Genomic DNA, 20163 nt, shown 5'->3' with positions numbered 1-20163 from the left:
GGGCTATTCATTGGAAGCATGTGAGCATTACTCAGACGAGAAGCCGTGTGGCCGACAAACACACAAACGCCTTTTTTTTTTGTTTTTTTTGTGGTGACTGGTCAGCAGTCGGAGGATCTCGATCTGTATTCGAGTGTTCGCCACATCACAAGCCCGCAACCATGCAAAATTCATGGAGGAACGAACTGCCCATCAAGTATTCATGATCAAGTTTTTTTTTTCCTGGTGGTCACTGAGAGAGTTCCCCCAAGAGCAAACACCAAAGAGAAAAGCCAACGACAGCCAGATGGAGTCGGAGGGGGGGGGGGGGGGGATGCCAAAAGGTGCGAGGCTTAGGAAAGGCGACAAACATCGTTGGGTGTAAAATATTTTTCTTGTTGAGGGGCCGGGACCTGAAAGCTCGCTCTTGATATGCGGGTCGCCAGGTATCAACACAAACTTGTAGGCAGTTTGTGCCACCCCCCCCCCCCCCCACACCCCTAATCCTCAACATTAAAGCTATCAAAGTTTCCAAAGATACCTGAAACCACCCCAGCAGTGTCACGGCGGAAATATTTGTATACGAGCATTCGAAAGTCAGCTCGACTGAAAACCAATAACTGTAAAGAAAGCTCAACTCTCTTGGGTGGTTTGAGGAGAAAACAGAAGGAAAATCGGAATTTTTTTTCCCTCCAAACTCCTGCCGTCTACGATGGGAGCAGCAGCAAAAGCACAAGGTCAGCAACGTCCCCTCCGGCCTTTGCTGACCAACACATAATAATAATCACCTTCGTCCGCCGCCACCAAGACGCTTGGATTGGCTAAAACGGGCCGGCCCGGCTGATCAAACGGGCAAATACCTCCCAGGTCAGCAAAAGGGCTGCCCCGCGTCAGTTAACAATGCGGCATTTAAACATCAGACGTTATGCAAAGCGGCCGCTACACTGGGGGAAAGAAGATGGAGAGTTGTGGGAAGCCGAGCCTGGACCGGAGAGATAATGAGCGGCGGGGGCGCGCCGGGGGGGGGGCGTCGGGAGCTGTTTAACGTCGTTGCATCAGCGCCGCAGAAATTGGGGATGTCAGACAAGGAATGAAATATCAGTCAGATCGCAAGGCGGAAGTTTGTTGACCGCGGAACGTTCACGCTATGGATTTTTATTATGGATTACAGATGGACCTTGAAGGCAGCGTTTTGTAAACTTTCTGGAGCGAAGGCGTACATTTCACCTTCGAAACATCTTGTGGCATAAAACTCAAACTAAAATGTAATGACTCCGGACCTCATCCCATTGGTTTTCTTCTTTAAGTTTGTTGTCAAAGATCAAATAGATTCAAGACAACCAATGACGTATGAATTCATAAAAGATCCATGGCGAAAAAGGGCTAATAACAATTCTTTATGTTAAAGTGTATTCATGTGTAAAAATGTCCAATCAAGAGGTCATATTTAACGGTATGTTATTCGAATTGATGTGGCACATTCGCATGGCCGGGAATCCCTGACTTTGATCACAAGACTGAAGTTTGTTGACCATTTTTCTGCTACCTCTTAAGAAAGGTCTCCAAAAGTGCTACCGCGGAACCTTTAAGGAAGGGATGCTCGAACCCCTACGGTTAAGAAATCATAGGGGTGAAAAGGTAAAAGGTATTATTTTTTGTGCTGCCCGGCCGATTCCCCGTCTGCCTCGGCCTCCTGCTTGGTTAACCGACTGACCTGCTGTCAAAGGAGCCTTTGTGATGGCGCTCTGGCAGGAGGCCCATCAGATCCTGCGCTTGTCTGTCTCTCAGGGAGGGGGGGTAGGGGGGGGTGGTATGTTGTCGGTGGCAGGAATGTGCAGACAGTCTGACTGGTGTGGCCCATCCTCAACGACGTTCCAGGAATGACCTGCTTACCGCCGTGGCCAGAGACTTTTAACGGCCAGGGTTTATTATTTTAGTCAAGTTTGCGTTGACGCTGGAACGTCTCTGAACTTTTCCAAAATATATTTTGAAATGGATGATTAATCTTTAATGTTTCAGCGAAATGTGGTACGTGTTTTTGCAGTTGCAGATCTCGCACCTGTGACAAGGTACCCTCTGACCTCTGTTTAACGACTGTGGCTCTCCTTGCCCTCTTCACTGTATCCTTAGATCGGATATTGTCGCATAGCATTAAGCAAAAAAACAGCAAACTGACCACGTGACAGCTCCTAATTAAGAAAAAGGCAAGTTCTAAGCAACTGCGCTATAAGCCCGACGTCAAGAGTGCGCTTGGATGGCAAACATCTCCCAAATCAAACAACAAGAAAAGTTCTGACAGCGCTGCTTTACGCTAAATAGAGATCACAACTTGCGCACTGTACTTTCCACTTGGTAGAAAAAAAACAACAACGAGAACCTGCCAGACACAAAAAACAAAAAAACAAAAAACAGCTGCGACAAAGTGCCACTTGCGACACATCATCCCAGGAAGCAAATGTTTAGATGGCTGCTTCAGAAAGCCAACTTCTGACAGCGGCGGATGATCAAAAGGGGAGCAGGTGTAAATGATTTTTTTCCCCCTCCCGCACTTATCAGAAGCCTCGCTAAAACCTGCCGCAGCCTCAAGCGCGCCCCTTGCCTTCCCCTCGTGGGAGCGAGACCCTCAGGACGCACACCCATATTTGAAAAATGCATTGAAAAAAATATGACTCTAGCACATTGCTTTAACTTCAACTGTTGTTGCGATTGCTAAAACCAGAGCCTAAATTGTGTCATTAACAGGGTGGCAAAAGCTGGTCCAGAAAGTAAAAACCCTGCCACAGGTTGGCTTTAGCCCCTGATGATAGCTAGCTAGCTTGCTAGCTCCTTAGCAGGTAAATGCGCACCAATGGAGCTAGCTAGCTAGCTAGCTGGCACCTGGGGCTAAATGCCACAGTTTAGCCCCTGATGCCAACTAGCTAGCTCCCTAGCAGGTAAACGAGCTCCAATGGAGCTAGCTAGCTAGCTGGCACCTGGGGCTAAATGCCACAGTTTAGCCTCTGATGCTAACTAGCTAGCTCCCTAGCAGGTAAACGAGCTCCAATGGAGCTAGCTAGCTAGCTAGCTGGCGCCTGGGGCTAAATGCCACAGTTTAGCCCCTGATGCCAACTAGCTAGCTCCCTAGCAGGTAAACGAGCTCCAATGGAGCTAGCTAGCTAGCTAGCTGGCGCCTGGGGCTAAATGCCACAGTTTAGCCCCTGATGCTAACTAGCTAGCTCCCTAGCTAGCTGGCACCTGTGGCTAAATGCCACAGTTTAGCCCCTGATGCTAACTAGCTAGCTCCCTAGCAGGTAAACGAGCTCCAATGGAGCTAGCTAGCTAGCACCTGGCGTTAAAGTCGTTGTGTGTTGCCAAATTTGGACGAGTTTTGTCAACAGGCTTCTTTTAACATGAAAAGAATTTGGTGAATTTGGGTGATAACTCGAGCTGTCAAGCTGTTAATCGTGATTAATCACATAATTAAACATTTGAATAGCACCTGTTATGTTAATTGCAGATATGTAAATGTACAGTAGTTTTTTGCTCAAACACAACCTGTGCTACTTTTAACGTATCCATACACTGTCCGCTAAAGGATAATCTGCGGTCAAAATTAGCAGTGCGATTGATCTGTGTGAATACATGATTGATGCAATATTTTTTATGATTTATCAATGAGTTAACGCTTAAACTTTGACAGCACCAGCGATAACGAAGACATACGAGACAAACGTGAAAGCAAGTGTCTATTCCTGACATTGCGTTCATGGCAAGTTGTACTTAGCAATAGTACACGTAAGATCCAACTCGTGTTGCCAAGTTTGAAATAGTCTCCTTTTTATGGAAGCGTGGAATCGGCCAATGTGGACTTTTGATTGGGCTTTGTCATACGAACTAAAGTTGCTCAAACGTATTTGGTAAAGTCGTTCCAAAATATTGGGAAAATGTAAGCCTATGTGCTAAAGACATAGCATTTTTTCCTTTTTTAATGCCACAACACTCCGTGGCATTATGAGAAAAAATGTGTTGCTCTTAGAGAGAAAAAAAAAATGCACCATTGGATTTGAAACTTCCTCTAAAACAGGAGAAGTTTCCTTCACATACTTTGCTGCCGCTTTTGTGTAAAGTCAGCAGAAAAGGGACGGCCAAGCTCGACACTTTTACAGCACGCAAGCGAGCGAGCGTTCCCTCCAGCCTTGTGACATACTGTAACGACCGCAATCCAAAGGACACACTCAGCAGATCGCCGGCCGCGTGTGTTTAGGCACAAAACACAAGCGGCATTCTTGGCAACGCTGGAGCGTCTGCGAAGCCGTCGGCTCGTCGCGACTCGCTCATTTCACACGGCGAGGTGAGCCAAGGAGCGGCAACAGAATGGGCCAGTAAAAGTGGGAGCCAGGGAGGGGAGGGGGGCGGGTAAGGGCACCAAAGGGCCTCGCCGAAGTCCACTTTGCGTCTCACCTTGGCGGATTTAGGAAGAAATTGTGTAAAAAATGATTTGTAACTTTCTTTGAAAAGGTCGTCGGCTCTTCTGCTCATTTTCTGGGTTCGTGTCTACATTTGGTGAATGAACTCCCGATTCCAGGCTAGCTAAGTAGCCACCTCTCATGGCTAACGTCACTTGGCAAAGCGGAGAATTTGGACCAATGGACCCGTGGCTTGGGACCTTTTGACTGAAATGTAGATATTGGCGATGAAAAATATGAAGCAAATTCGAACATTGTCTCTCCATTAGGACATTTGGAGTCCATTTCATGGTCCGATTATCTGCACGTTTGAAAGAAGAAAAAAAAAGTCATGCCATTGTCTCGTGTCGTCCCTGGGACATTTACTGACCGTTTTGTTGGTGAGGCGGTGGCCAGGTAGATGGCGAGGGCATTTGTTGGTCAAGCGTTCCCTGCCAGGGTGCGATTGTGAACGTGTGGCGCATTTTGCTGGCTCTTCTATTCTGGTCTGGAAGCCGCATTGGTGTGTAAAATGAGAGGGAATGCTATGTTTGGGGAAATCTAATTTGAGGGCCTTGTTTGTTTTTACTGCCTTATTTTGCAAGCCAGAGAGAGGTTGGCTCCAAAAAAACGCTTTCACTCTTTCCCTCGACTTTTTTTCCCTTTTCTCGCAAACAACATCTAACAAGAGTGCTCACTTCCAACAGAGGCGAAGGAAGTCCAGTCGTCTTTGGCTGGTTTTGCGGCGCGATTATGCGGGTGGCTAATTGCGAGGTTCTCCCCGCGTGTCAGCGGAACATATGCGCCAGCGCAGACGTATAGACGGATCTGAAAAGAGACGATATTAGCAGCCATCTTGGGGGGGGGGGGCGCTAATTGCGATGTATTCCCAGCGGGGCCACAGAGGAGCTGTTTTGGGGAAGAGTAAATGCGCATTAATTAGCAGGGAATGGAGCCAAGTGCCATTATTTACAAGCAGCGATAATCTGGAACATTCTGCTGGCACTTGTTTAACGTCACGGAAGACGTCCGGGCCAGCGGACGGGAGGAGTTCATACATGCCATGCAAACAGATAGGGATGCCCAAGAATGCCGCTTCTTTGAGATGACCAGTGCTAAACGCTTGGATTTGATCTTTTTGGGTTTGACTGTCCCATTCGATCGGCGGCTGAGGGTGCATCGGTGTCTCTCCTTGCCCACTTGCAAGGGCATTACAGTAGCAATTCGTGCACTGTTAGCCATTTAAAAGCAGATTCAGGCCCTTTCACAGCATTTGGACTGATCTTTCAAGACACAAAAGATTTATTCTGCGACAACATAAGCACCGAACCTACCAAAAGAAAATCTCTCTCTCTCTGCTTTCATGAGAAAGAAAGTTGCCCGTTTTCTGTACCTTGGCAATCCATTAATACCGGTGATCTGAAATCCGAAGGAATGCAACCCTGCCATCGACAGGGATCTCGTAGTCATTAGGTGATAGTTAATTGCGCCATTTTTATCTCGTGCCTCGAATTGTGGCTCGCAACACAATGGGGGGGAAAAAATTGACAAATCGACGAAGCAACGGCCATTAATTTGAAAAGCAAAAGTTGAGGCGCTCACTCCCAAGTGAAGCTACCACTCACTGTACATAGAAACACATAAAACACGTACACACTCCTACATTTTAACACTGACTGCAAAAAAAAAAAAATCTTCATACAGCCCAGTAAATTCGTCAGCGTACTCGTCGCTGCGCAGGAAAATGAAGAAAAAAGGAAATCGGACACTATCTGCACTGGTTGTTTTGGTCAATTGTTCATGCCAATCATTATGAATGAATGCATAGACGGGTATCTGAGCGTGCTGAGCTTTTGCGTGTTCACCAAAGTGACACATGACCTCAAAACAGGGAGACGAGTTCCATTCGTCAAGTCTGTGGCTCGTCCACTCACGATGCTGACGAACAAGTGCTGCGGTTAAGGTCTCGGTTTGTATCGGAGGTCAGTTGAGACAAAGAGGTGGGATGAGAGAAGCTGCATAGACGGGTATCCTATATTTGCCAATTTGTTCATTGAAATAATTCTTAAAATCCACATTTTCATGTGTAATACACAATTGGAGCAACAAAAGCAAAAATCTAAAACATGAACAACTTGTCGACTTGCATGGACAGGTATGGTTGTTTTGTCAAATTCATTGTCAATTTTTTATCGGTGCCTAAATGTTAATGAAATCAGGTGGCGGCGTTAACAACCAAGGCGTGTTTTTGTGCCGTTGAGTACAGCGATTACGGTATGACGCCTTCAGGAAGTAGACTTTGGACACGGGAGGGGGATTAGCCAAGCTGCTGAGACGGGGAGTGTGCTCACGGCCTGGTTTTCCGTAACAGTATCCGGTGTTCGCTGACACCACTGACACGGCTCCAAGCCCCGCTCGCGGGGGTCCAACTCACTCTGCCTTGCTATTATGTGTCCTAAACAATGCCGGCTGTCAAAAGAGACAAACTTGAACCGCAAGCAGCAAGTCAAGTGCATTGTTAGCCAGCTAATGAGACGGTGGCTGTTATTTCCCAAACCCAAAAGTTGAAGACGCCGGGCCACGAGATTGGACCAGGGCTTCGCTCGACCTTTTTCTCCTCCCCGAGCTGAAGGGAAACTTCCCAGCGAAATTCGATAGCATCTGAGAGGAGCGGGCGTCTCTAATTTGTTCATCGCGGCTCTCGCCACACTTGCACGACCTATTTTCCCTCCGACCGACACGCCGATCGATCTACTTATCTCGGCGAGATCAAAGCCTCGCACCGCCCGTGTACATTTAGCCCCGACTCTGGTCCTCCCACGTCATGTCTAAATATTAATGATAATAAAGTCTCACAGCCGTTCGCCGTGTCAGGCAGTTACGGCCGACATCGATCGCCGGTCGGGCGCTCCAATTAGAAGCCGCAGCTCCAAACGTGTCCTGGCACATCAAAGGATAACCGCCATTGATCCGCTCCTGGATCTTAACATTTACCGTTAGGAGACAGAAGATGAGCAGGGGTGGGTGTGTGTGATGCAAGGAAGAAGGTTCGGAAAAAAACAGAATCATTTCTTCCAGCCAGGAAGTGCGGAAGATGTACGGAAGACGGGTGGTTGAGGTACGACGCAGGGGGTGAGTGCAAAAATAAAGAAAGAAATACATTGAGATTCCAACAGAGGACAAAGGAAGTGAGGATCCGGAACAAAGAGGCCTTCAAAACACCACCATGGACTGGAACAAGTGAAAGCTCGTCAACAATTTCTGAAGAGAGTTTGTAAAAAATGCCGGTCACCTATTTTGTTCTTTACAATGATTTGCAATGATTATTTTCGAAACAAAACCGACTAAAAAACGCCGGTTTGTATTTTGCAAAAAAAAAAAAGCCTTAATTGCATAAACAGGTATGGTTAATTTGGGGTTGCTTAACAAACTGTAGATATATTGAAGACCAATTTCAGAAAAGCAGATTTGTAAAACTGAAAAAAAAAAATGCACTGGTTGATTTGCATAGATGGGTATGGTTGTAATGAGTGAAAAACACTAACTGAACTTGTATACATAAATATTGTTTGGGCGTTTTTTTTTTTTTTAAATATGGAAAAACAGTAATTGCATAGATGGGTATGGAAGCCCACTCAGGTTGACTCAAATGTCCGATAACAGCGAACAGTTGAAAGGTGAAATGTCGTACTAAAAAGCAAACAAGAGACAAATGCGCTTAACAATTGGCCTGTGTCATGTTGAAGAGCAACCCTTGTACGATTGTAAAGCTCGTCAATGAACAGTGTTGCACATACACAACGGTACAATATCGCGCAGGAACAGGCCCAAGCTCCCAACCGTCCCCGCGTTGAGTCAATAGACAGCGACGCGTCCCCATTAAACCGTCCGCATTCCGCGCACAATTGCCAGCAAACAATCCGGCTGTTGACTGCGTGACAGGGGCTTGTTGTTGGCGCCTTTCTCTCCGCCGTGTCGATAGCTCTGATGGTCCCGAGGTTGATCCGTTGTTCTGCTTTACAATGCCGCGCTTCACGCCGCTAATAATGGACTGGGACGGCGAGCGCCAGTGGAATGCCGGCCCCTGTACGCGCAGCTGATTGACTGGCCCGGGAGGGGGAAGGATGCGGGGATGACGCGAGTTAAGGGAAAGATGCCAAGTGAAGAAAAATGGGATGGGATGGTACGCGCACGTTTTGATCCGGCGCCCGAGTCGATCCCAGCTGACTGCGAAAGACAGGCCGAGTCGAACCTGGACTGGTCACAAAACTTCCATTCATTATATAAGTGGTTTGTTTCTTTTAAGGGCACGGTTGGCCTGCAGTTGACTTTGGGCAAAAAGTGGACCGCATTCCGTGGAGAACAGCCCGGACGGGTTCTCACTCAATCGTAGGGCAAAACTTTCATCCATCCGTAGGTTCACTTTTTGAATACGGCGCATCCTGTTCACAGTCATCGGGAGCTGCGGAACTATCTAAGCCGACTTTGGGCATGAGGTGCGGCACAACCCTGGACTGCTACCCAGTCAATCCGCAGGGCAAAATCCTTTTATCAACCCATATCCGAAACCGTCATTATTCGGGTCACCTGTGAGCTGGTCTCTATCCCAGTTGACTTTGGGCAAAAAGCGGACTACATCCTGGACTATTGGCAAGTCCATCACAAGGCAAAACTTCCATCCACCCATTTTCAAAAGCTTTAGCCTGTTCACGGTCCCGACAAACACCCTAGACTGGTCGCCAGCAAATCAAATGGCACACACAGAGACAGGAAACCATGACCCGGGTTAGGCAAGTGAAAAACGACACCACCAGGGAGTAAAACCATTAAGTCTGCACACCCTTAATACCTTGATGTTTTTCCAGGGTTGGTTTTCGCGTACGATATTTTTGCATGTGGATGCGGCGTCCCTCACTATTATACGCTTTGCTAACATGGTGCCCCACTTCAATTCTGTAGCTCGCCTTTCCTACCAAACGCTGTAATTAAAGATCGCTCGAGTGAAACCAGTGTTTAGAAAACCGTTTGCGTCAAGTCCGTCCCCAACATTCTTGTCCAAAGGAAAAATCTTCAGCATGGCTGGATTGATGGTTGGACATTTTGAAAACAGACTCTTGAAGACGATGGTGACAATTTAACAGTGAAACCATCCAGACAACAAAACATGGGAAAACATTTGTTGGCGGATCCTGACGAGTGCGTGCAAGACCTGCTGATGCGGTCGGGTTACATGAGGAGATGGGACGGGTCGGGAAAGTAACGCAAGGACGCCAGGCCAAGACTTCAATGTTTTCATACTTCCCTTCAACACAACATTACAATCCTGGCGCCACCGGGGGCCAGGAAGGGGGGCCGGGTAAAGCTCACCCAATGGCTCATAGGATGTACCCGTGTAACCCGGACTCAAAAAACAAATGAAATCCAAGAAATAATTTTTTTTCTGGGCTTTGAATGTTAAGAATTTAACACGCAAGATGATCTGGTATGTACTTTGTCACCAGGATGTCAAATGTGCTTCTTGGCGCCGAGAAGCACCACTTGTAAATAAACCCTTGCACTGTATGTCATTTGCACAACGCAGACCAACTGAGAAAGTCTTGAATTTTGGGCAAGCCCAGAAAACGGCTTCTAATTCATCGGAAGAAAACAATCACAGCAATTCCGAGAGGGTGCTAAATTTGAGAGTGCTGACCATAAACGGATCGGCAAACTTAAACCTGCTTCACTCGGTGCTCAGTCTTGATCGTTTTTAGGCTTTGTGTGATAAAGCACTCGCCAAAACGTGGGCATCCGTCAATGATGGGCCAACGTAATGACGTTTTTTATTGCTGTAAACTGCTGAGCCTGTCCTTGTCTTCCCTCTTGAATCGTTTTGCATGATTTCCTCAAAGTAGAATTTCTCCAAGGAGTTTCCAGTCAGGGGAACGGGTCGTGCGGGAAACCGATCCAACTTAGCAACGGTAACTCCGGGGGGGGATCGGCTCTTTTTGGCGAATACATTCCAACACTGCAGCGCAGCTAAACGGGGGGGCTAATGACCTTTTTGGACAACGGCCGCAGCGTCACGCACGCTTGAAGATTCTTCTGTCAAGAGATGTAACGTGTTTGTGAATGCGGGCCTTATGTTGCCGTGGACAAAACAGGCGTTGGCTGCCAAAAGTAAAAATACCCAATTATACAGTACAGTAGCAAATTCTTGCGCGAGACAGCTCGCAGAGTGATGATGTTGACCCTGGAGGTGCGAGCCGAGATCCCTGTCGCCACAGAGACGTGAAGACCGCGGCGGGGTGTCCCCCCCCCCCCGCCGCCGCCGCCGCCCTCTCCCCACCACCGCCGGCTGGCAACGAGCCGAGCCAAGCACCAGGGTGCTCGGCCAAAAGCTTGTCTCCTCTGTCGGAGCCCCCCCGGCCCTCCAATGGCCTGGCAAAGGCGAGGGGGGGGGGGGGGGCGGCGAGAGAAGGGCTGCCAGCTGGGCAGCTACTTGATCGCAGAGTAGCACTCTCCTCTCCCCAAACAAACACAAGCCGTCGGTTACATGCAACCTGTCATTAGCAGTCGCGCATGACTGGTCGACTCCCCGAAAAGCTCAGCCAAGCCTTGAACATGCGCTGCACTTGTCTCGGACAAATGTCTCGGCCAAAAGGAGACATTTTGGCTGCTTTGCAACTTTATCAGTGGCGGACGTAACTCGTTTGACTCATACTTTTATGTTCGGAACGTGCAAGATGAATGCCAAACGCTCTTTTGGGGATTAACGGCATACCGCCTAATTACACAACAGTGAGTCAACTTTCACAGGCTAAAAATGGAGGCTAGGCATCGGACATTACAGGGTATCGATCGAGGCGCTACCGGCTTTTGCGGTGTAACTCCAATTTGGTTTTGATTTACGCTGTCCCGGGTGGAAAAAAAAGCTTTTTTGTGAATTCCCGAAACACTAATGAGTCCGCGGCGGGGACAATTTCAGCGGAATGCTGTTACACTGGGACAAAAGGCATCCAGGCATGAGACTAGCAACCCAAAAAACCTGCGTCAGTGCGGCGCACAAAGATGAGAGTGTGAGAGCGTGTTCCGACGGGTCTAGTGGCTTAATTCAATCGTGTGAAGCCGCAAAATGCACATAAGTGGTCATGCCCGTGTCATTATCTGACACTGGATGTCAGTCACAGCTATTGGAGTCCTCCGCGTAGATCAAAAATGTCGACGACAATCTGTTCCGAGACGCTGGACAAACTTCAATTTGGTCCAAACAAAACATCCCTTTGATATCAATTTGTTAATTATTGTTCCAAACTGTCGCTGACCTTTTCTTTGGAAGCAAGTAAAATACAGCTAGCTGGTTGGTGGCTAGCATGGGAAGCTAACCTAGCAAGTCTGCCACTTCACTCAGTGCTCCTTGTGATCAAAATAAAAGTCGCACTAAAGCCGAATCTGAACAGACCTTCATTCACAACGAGTTGGTCAATGTCTGCCCTGTCAAAGAAAATAGCTAGCTAGTCTGTGTTTAGCATGATAACCCAACCGAGCTTTCAACATCTTCACTCAGTGCTATCTTGCACAAAAGGGTTGATTCAAATGTACGACATCAGTCGCACAAGAGACAAATTGGAAAAGACTCACAAAAACTTTTGTCAGTATCAGGAATGGAAACAGGAAGGAGGCGGCGTCTAAAATAAACTTAAGCAGATGCAACACACGTGCTAAAAGTAGTGTTTACGGTGCCAGAGAGGGCTAAAGCAAAAATGATCCGAATTCAATTTTAAAAGATATTTTTTTCATGAACATTTAGGTCCAAATCTAGATTGTCCAACTTTTGGGGGCGTACCGCTGTAAAAGATGAAAAAGAAGGAAAGTCCAGTTCCAGTCATAGATTTGTGGGTTTTATCTGCCAAAATGTGGCTGAGAACTTCACAGGGCCAACGTAGAACTGATAAGACAAGCAAAGCAGACGCTACCCATGAATAATGTGTTCTTTTGTCCAGTTGTTGTTGTTGTTTTTTTTTTTGTATGTGAGACGTTTTGAGTATTGCCAGAAGAAGAACTCCAACCAGAGGATTGTCACGACAACATCTGTGTAGTTGCTAAGCAAATACAAAAACGAGCTCGCTTCTCGACAGCTCCTGACAGACCGAAGCGTGTGCGAGGGATTGGGGGGGGGGGTCGGTCCTCGTGCCTTCTAGCCTCTGGGTTTGAAAAACAACAACCAAAAAACACATTTATTTAGGAGGATCAAAGACGTGAAAGTCGGCGAGGTTTTATTTCGAGAACGGTCGAGTCGTCGTATGCTTGACAGTGACCTCGGCGTAAACCCGTTCAAATGATTTACTTCGTCTTCTTTCGTGTTGCTGAAGAGTCTTTCAAACAATCAACAACACGGCAATGCTGTCTTGTTTCATCGCACCTTCCTCGGGGTGTGCTTGGTTTTAACACCAGCGCGATTGGCAGAAAACTAATCACAGTGAGTGGCATGAAAAAGTCTTCCTTAGTCTGTCCGTCCATTTTCTGTAGCGTTTGTCTTTGTTCGAGTTGCGTTGGAATTGCGGCCAATCCCGGCGGACTTTGGGCGAGATTGTCAGCCAATCAGCAACCATTTACACTCACATTGACGCATTCGGGCTGACCAAACGCTTCAATTTGAAAAAAATAGGAAATGAACTAAATTGGGACACAAAATGCTTCGGTTTCGATGCCAACGATATTATGTTTCTATTTAAAAACAACATTCGGCTTCAAGTGAACAAACAAATTGAGAGAGATGCTTCAAAATTGGAATAAATCAAAACACATCTTCCATTGCATCTTCGTGGTAGACCCGCATCGTCAAGCGTCTTTTTTTTTTTCCTAGCCCTCCTTTAACCCCGGCTGACTGTCACTGCGACAAGACGGCGAGAGATCAGTGGCGCCTGGCGTCCCTTGAAGTGGCTCCAGGTGTCACTCCAAGGGTACCCGCCCCGTTTGATCCGCCGTCGAGCGCCTGTTGGACCGCGGCAGCCTCTGATTTTGCCCGTCAGAAGGGTGCGGGGACGGGGCGGGCGGGGGTACCAGGGAGGCTTTACCTGTCCAAAAGTTCTTTGGAGTGACGGCTGGGGAAAAGAGACAGAATGCAGGAATCGCCGTTTTCCTGTTGTAGGTTCAGTTTTTTGCGCAGTCGGCAAAACGCCCCGCTCAGGTTTCAAAATTATTATTATTATTATTATTTTTTAAATATGTCTCGATTAGTTGCCAGCTGAAAAAAAAAAACGGCCATCACAAATTGTAGGGATTTCAATTCGTCCCATTTGGTTGTCAGGCGCCTCATCAATTTTAAGACAAACATAACGCCTCCCTCAAATTGTTTGAAAATACTTTTTACATGTAGCAAATAGTTAGCAGGTTTAAAAACGTGGCTCAAAATGTCGAAAACCCCCCACTTCATATATCCCAATTAGTTGTCAGGTGTATTCTTCATTAAAAGACAAATGCAAGGGTCCCCAATCCTGAATTATAGACACCTCAGTAAATAAAAAAACACCTCAGTGGGTCCTGACCGTACCTCATAAAACAAACAAAAAACAAAAAAAAATTCCTTTCCATGTCAACAACAGCTTCTTCTACAGGCCCAAACCAAAAAGCGCCTCTAATGGGCGAGCTGGGAGACAGGACAGAAGAAAAGATGAAGCCAGAGAGAAGAGGTGGCGGTGGCGCTTGTTTGGCGAGTAATGAGGGTGAGGCGCGCAACCCCGCCCTCGTCCCAGCGGCGGCCTGCACAAACGCAAACGCCGTCCTTAGTATAGTTCAAGTATTGCTTTGCTTAAATGCCACAATTCCTCAAATAGTGGCTGTCACTGTGTGAGCTCGCCACTTAAAGACAAATAAACGCCTCCTAAAAAATTGTACGGGGAAAATGGAAGTACCAAGTGTTGTGTCAGGTAAATAAAACGAATTAAAAAACACCGTCATTCAATTGTGGTGAAAAAAGACGGTTAGTCGCCAGATAGCCAATCCAATAACCACAAATAAATGGCTCCTTCTAATTGTACTAAAATGGAATAGGGCCCAAATGGTAAATAACAGGGATGTGATTTGACCAAAGTGAAATTATCTGAAAATTTAGCCGGGGGTCTGGGGGCCGCTGGCACCCAGCTAGGTCCAGGGCAGTGCCCTGGTGGGGGGACACGGGGGGCAAAGCCCCCCCGGAGCTCATGGGTTTTCCGTGTTTTTAAGTACTTTCAATGCACTCACATGACAAAGAAATAGACAAAACAACAGCATCAATTTTCAATGTATATTGAACTATCCCATATAAAATGGCAGTTTTAGTCAACTCAAAATCAGTCACATTCAAAAACATTGGACTGCCTTTGCTTTTAAAAACTATCACTGAGAATATCATCATATCTAACTAATGTGATTACTAAGTTAACACATAAATAATGTTGAAGAGTTCAAATTTCATGAACAAATAATTGTATCATGACCAAATGAAAAGTAACTCATATTAGAGCATACCACAAATGTCTTTGTTATAGCAGAAGATGTTATCTGTCGGAATCATGTGCATACACAATCAACTACTAAAAAAAAAAAATATATAAAAAATAAAAAAAAAATCGGATTTTTTTTATTTTTATGGGGAAGATAAAAAAAGCGGAATTCCGCGAATTAGCGGAAAAATCACATCCCTGTAAATAAAGAAAAAAATAAAATGAACGCCTCTATCAAGAAAAAAAGAGGCTTTCCAATTAGTTGCCAAGTGCGTCAGTTAGAAAAAAATGCCTCCCTCAAATTGTAATTCAAAAAAATCTTTGACATTAGTAGCTAATAAACACCTCCCCTAAAATTATAATTAAAAAAATCTTTGCCAATTAGTAGAATAAATGCCTCCCTCAAATTGTAGGGAAAAAATATGTCCCAATTAGTTGCCAGATTAGACAAATGTTTCCTGAAATCTCAGGTGCTAAGTGCAACGACCTGAGTTCAATACGCTGAGCCGATTCAAACTCAGTTGCTGACCAAAACAGCAGTGCTTTATAAAATGGTCCTTTTCTGTTCATGTCCCTAACAGCCACAAAATCCAGTACTTTGCTTCCCCACGCAAACATTTGCAATCCATGGCGTACTATATTCATGCACACGGATGGCACAGCTGCGCCCATTTCGCCACTTAAAAGTTGCAGAGGTCAGACACAATTCCCGGGTTTTAACTTCACGCCAGAATAAGGACGTTTGAACATGAAAAAGCGTCCCTGGCGGCCTCGGCAGGATGAGGACTGACCCGCGGGGGACGTGACAATATGGCAAACGCGTTTCCATGTACTAACATGGAATCTATCGTGGAGATCACACGCAAAACCAGATCCAGCGGGAATGTTCTGCCGCTCGGGTTATACTGTGACGAGTTTGCGTTAGCATGTAAAAGTCAAGTTCAACAGGCAAAAATGGACCGCGGCTTTCAAAACAGGAAGGCGCTTTTTGGAACCTCGGTGCTAACCAAAACAGCAGCCATGAAACACATCAGCATTGGAGGCCAAAAACCGAGTAATTGGTCTTTTTAATTATAAAGACTTCTTGATAAATGAAACCCCGCCCACCCCCCTCAATTATGTAAATAAAGAGACTCTCCCCGGATACTGTGTGGAAATCCCCGCCCCAGGCTTTTCAGTGAAAGTTTTCCCCGTTGGTCTGGCCCTAAAATTCGGCATCAACAATAAATAAATCAACGGCGAGTACAAAAGGCGACGGCGAAAGATGTAAACAACATTGTGCTCCATCTTTCAGCTTCAATTATTGCCCAAATCAAATCGTTTTGTTCGATCGAGCGCTTCAAAAGAGCCCCGGGACGCCGCCGTCAGTGATGTGACCTACATTAACCGCATTCCACAAACACGGACCCATGAGCTGGGAAAGTATACAACCTGCAGCCTAACCACACAAAGAAAAAAAAAAGGAATTTTGGCCTCATTCACCCGGATGCCAAATTGCACTTGAATGAAAATGCAGGCTTGAAAGGAATTTTCTTATCAGTGATATGGCATGACTCCTTCTTGTGACTGCCCTTGGATCCCGCAATGCTGAACGAACATCCATTTTCCAGATGTTTGGGGCAGAAAATTGAAAAGATCATCCAAAAGGGCCAACAAAGATGTTAACAAAGCTACTGGAATGGAGAGTGCTGGTGGTGGTATGCATGGTGAGCAGAGAGATCCGGTCACGTGATATGGCATGACTTCTTGCTGAACATCCATTTTCCAGATGTTTGAGGCTAAAAATGGCAAAGATCAACCAAAGGGCCTACAAAGATGTTCATAAAACTGCTGGAATGGAGAGTGCGGGTAGTGGTATGCATGGTGAGCAGAGAGATCTGGTCGCAAAATGAACTGCGAGGTATTTTTTTGGTGTGTTCAGCAGACACAGGATATAAGTCTTAAATCGGTCTTAAGGAAGTCTTAAAGAAACCAGGCCTGAGTTTGTTGTTTTGTTCAATTCTTTAAAAACAGCAATAAAGTTACTGGATGCGTAAAAGTCTTTTCCCAACTGATAGTTCTGCCACTGGAGCTGCTGGGACTGGAAAGGTGGCGCCCGGCCCAGTTTGGGACCGCTGGGGCTCTGGCAGTAGGAAGAAGTGGGCACAGTAAAAGGGGGCAGTGAAGCAGGCAAGACGAGGAGGAGCAGGAGTGTGAGTGGGGGGGGGGGGCAGCGGGGCAGTCGGACCCTGGCTGGCAGCTGATCCCACATGCAGGTGGTCGACTCAGTCGCCAGGCAGATGAAAAAGTCAAGGCCCCGGGTGGACCTCCCTTTGAAATGGGAATGGAGGGGCCGCCTGGATATCAGACGGAAAACATAAGCAAGCTCTCGGCCGCAGCGCAGAACAGCTCCTTATTCATGCAGCGCGAGACTGCCCGGGATGGACATCGCTTGGATGTGGAACTGCTTGCGTAGGTTGGGAGCTTGGGACATTGTGTCAGGGATCATCCCGGGTGCGAATGACAACGGACCACAAATCAAGCTCTTCATTGCACAATTGTGAAGTTTTAAGAAAGCCGATTTTCCAGAGCTTTTAAGCGCCACTTTTTGCCTCAAATGGATTCAAACCAACATGAAACAAAATAAGTAAAAGAAGTGAAAGCAGATGCCCGCCAGTTCCTTTTTCAGACGAGTGTTTAGGCTAATTGGCTCTTTTTGAACCCTGACAACTTGCTAAATGGGTGTCTGATTGTTTCTCTGCAGGGGTGACAACTGGAAAACCGACGGCACACTTGGACAAGAGGTGCAAGGGAAAACGTGACAACAAGGCCGCCATTTTTAAATTACCCCCCACCCCCCCCCAAAAAAAAAAATTACACACAGCTATCTGTTAACTCATTCACTGGAAGCCATTTTCACTGAAGCAACCCCCATTGCTCCCGGATGTTTTACTGGATTTTGACAGATTTTGCAAGTCCCACAGAACATTGTGTTCTTTTGCTATAAAAACATGGAACGTACCAAAAGAAAGATTAAGAGTCTCTTCTTTCATCAGGAAAAAAAAAAGTATATTTCTATGCGTTTCCTTTATGCAGCAATTAGCATTAGAATACAGCTAAGTTTCATCATTATTCACAAACCTGGGTGGAAAAAGAGCTTTTTGCAACATGGCCCTGTTTGCTCTCTTATACTCTGCTGCCACCTGCTGGCCTTTTTTGTAATAACTACCATTACTTCAAATGTTCTCTTCAGTTCAGAGGCTGCATCAAAGCCCTTTGTATGCTCGAGCATAAAAAAAATATATATATATAAATACATCTTTGGGACACTGGATATATTTAAAATAGAACGTATTTCTACGTTTTTGGGAGCAAATGAGTTAAAACAGAAGAAAATGTCAACTGCAACGTATCATCAATGTTCTTTTTAGCCTAGAATGTGTTTCTGAATTCTACAAGGTTGCTAAAGCTAAATTCAAGATTTTTTTTTTTTTTTTAAGACTTCCTAATTCCATTCGAAATCGTATCTAAGACCAACATCACAATGATTCCAATTCCAACAGTAGCAATCAAAAGGCAAGGCGCGAACTCCGAGAAAGCCAAGCGGTCTTTTATTCAACTAGCGCCGACACAATCCAAATATTTGTTCTTTGAGATGCGAACCTTAGCGGGAGCGCCCATAAATCCTGATTTGCGCCGGCCGTTGGCTTGGGGGTCTCGCACGAGGCGGCGGCGCGCTGGGACGCTACGTCTGATTAAGTCTTCCCATTAGGTGACAGCTGAACTTTAACATTAATATGATAATATTGAAATAAGTGTGTTATTTACTTAACGGAGGGGACGGGATGATGAATGATTGTTGGATAGTTACGGGTGACCGACCACCCCCAGGCCCCCCCAACGCCCCCCCCCCCGCCGGCAATCTGCCTCCGCTTGCCGTAATCAAACGTGACAAAATGGAGACATATGCAGAAATATCGGTTACAGTTGGCCTGCCCTCTCTTGTCGCCCCCCCAGGTCCAAATTGTCTACGGGCACTGAAGCATCTATTTCAATTGGCACTTCCTTCCCGGCCCCCCGGTTTTACATTTAGCCGCTGTCATTTACATATTACTCTTAATCAAAATCCACAGTGGGGCGACAGCGAGGGAGGGGGGCGACAAGAAAGAGGGAGCGGGGAAACAAAACCGTGGCGTCGCGGTTCAGGGGGCTGGCACTTTATGAAATGGAGATGTGATTGAAGGCGAGCGCGCGTGCGTGCGTGCGTGTAGACACGGGTGGCGCAGCGAGCGGCATTGAATTATTTGCGTTTGAATTTCGCGTTTGATGGCGACGGCGGCGCACCGACAGGCGAAGGCAAAGTTTTGCGGAGGTCGTAGTTCAACAAAACAATCAGCTTTCCCTGATGCTCGCGAATCTGCAGATATCGGCAAATCTTAAAACTGGCGTCGTATTGCAAATACACAGATATGACACGGGCCGACATACATGCAGTCACAATTGGTTATGTTTCATATTTATTCAACTATTGGTCAGTCCATACGTGTGGATGCTATTTTTTTTTTTTTTACAAATAATCGCTCAATGAGAAGCGTTAAAATGGCCTGCTCTCTTTGATGATGCAACGTTAACGGTTGTTTTTGGTTCTCTTAAAAAGTGACTATTTTGGAGGTCGAAGGTTAATATACTGTTTATATATTAGGGCTGTCAGTCAATTACAATTTTTAATCATAATTAATCATGAGTTCCATAATTAACTTTTTAACTCTTTGACTGCCAGACGTTTTCAGAAAAGGGATGCCGTGGGTGCCAGCCGATTTAAGCATTTTTGACTGATCTTTCAAGGTCCACAGAAAATGTTGTGTTTGGACTATGGAAACACACATACTGCCAAATGAAAGATTGGACTCTCGTCTTTCATCAGAAAAAAAAGTTTGTTTCTACCTTATTCCGTTTTTCAGTAATCAACAATAGAAAATGGTTAGTTTCACCTCTGTTTTGAAAAAAAAAAAAACGTCTTTTAACGTCTTTGGCACTCCTCCATAGGATTTTACTAAACGTTATTTAACGTTTTTGGCAGTCAAAGAGTTAAGTAGGGATCTTTTTTTCCAATCCTAGATTTGTTTGCTAAAAAAAAAGAGAAAAAGCTCCCATGATGCGGACACTGTGATTGCGAGCCGTTTACATGTTTCCAGTTTCGTACCTGCCGGCTTACCTTCTCAGCATGCCGGTGAGGATGCGAGAGCTCTTGCCCAGGTTGGCGTCCGTTTCTCGCAACTGGAAGGACAAAAGCAGCGGAAAGGATCACGTTAGGTCCC

The 20163-nt window shown here is 46.1% G+C and overlaps 1 protein-coding gene across 4 annotated transcripts in view; it reads right to left on the bottom strand.

The window, feature by feature from the left end:
- The window catches only part of vti1a (vesicle transport through interaction with t-SNAREs 1A), a 106201-nt gene that overhangs the window by 10182 nt on the left and 75856 nt on the right, over window positions 1–20163 (bottom strand). For 2 of the 4 annotated variants that reach the window (XM_077551500.1, XM_077551501.1), the window contains one exon: window positions 20049–20122. In XM_077551500.1, coding sequence (XP_077407626.1) covers window positions 20057–20122 — 66 coding nt within the window. In that variant the 3' untranslated portion in view covers window positions 20049–20056. The remainder of the gene's footprint in view (window positions 1–20048; window positions 20123–20163) is intronic. The other 2 variants (XM_077551498.1, XM_077551499.1) reach the window with 1 other exon arrangement.

This window comes from Vanacampus margaritifer, chromosome 18 (assembly GCF_051991255.1).
Source record: "Vanacampus margaritifer isolate UIUO_Vmar chromosome 18, RoL_Vmar_1.0, whole genome shotgun sequence".
Classification (NCBI taxonomy): Eukaryota; Metazoa; Chordata; class Actinopteri; order Syngnathiformes; family Syngnathidae; genus Vanacampus; species Vanacampus margaritifer.
This window is presented reverse-complemented; position numbering and strand designations above follow the sequence as displayed.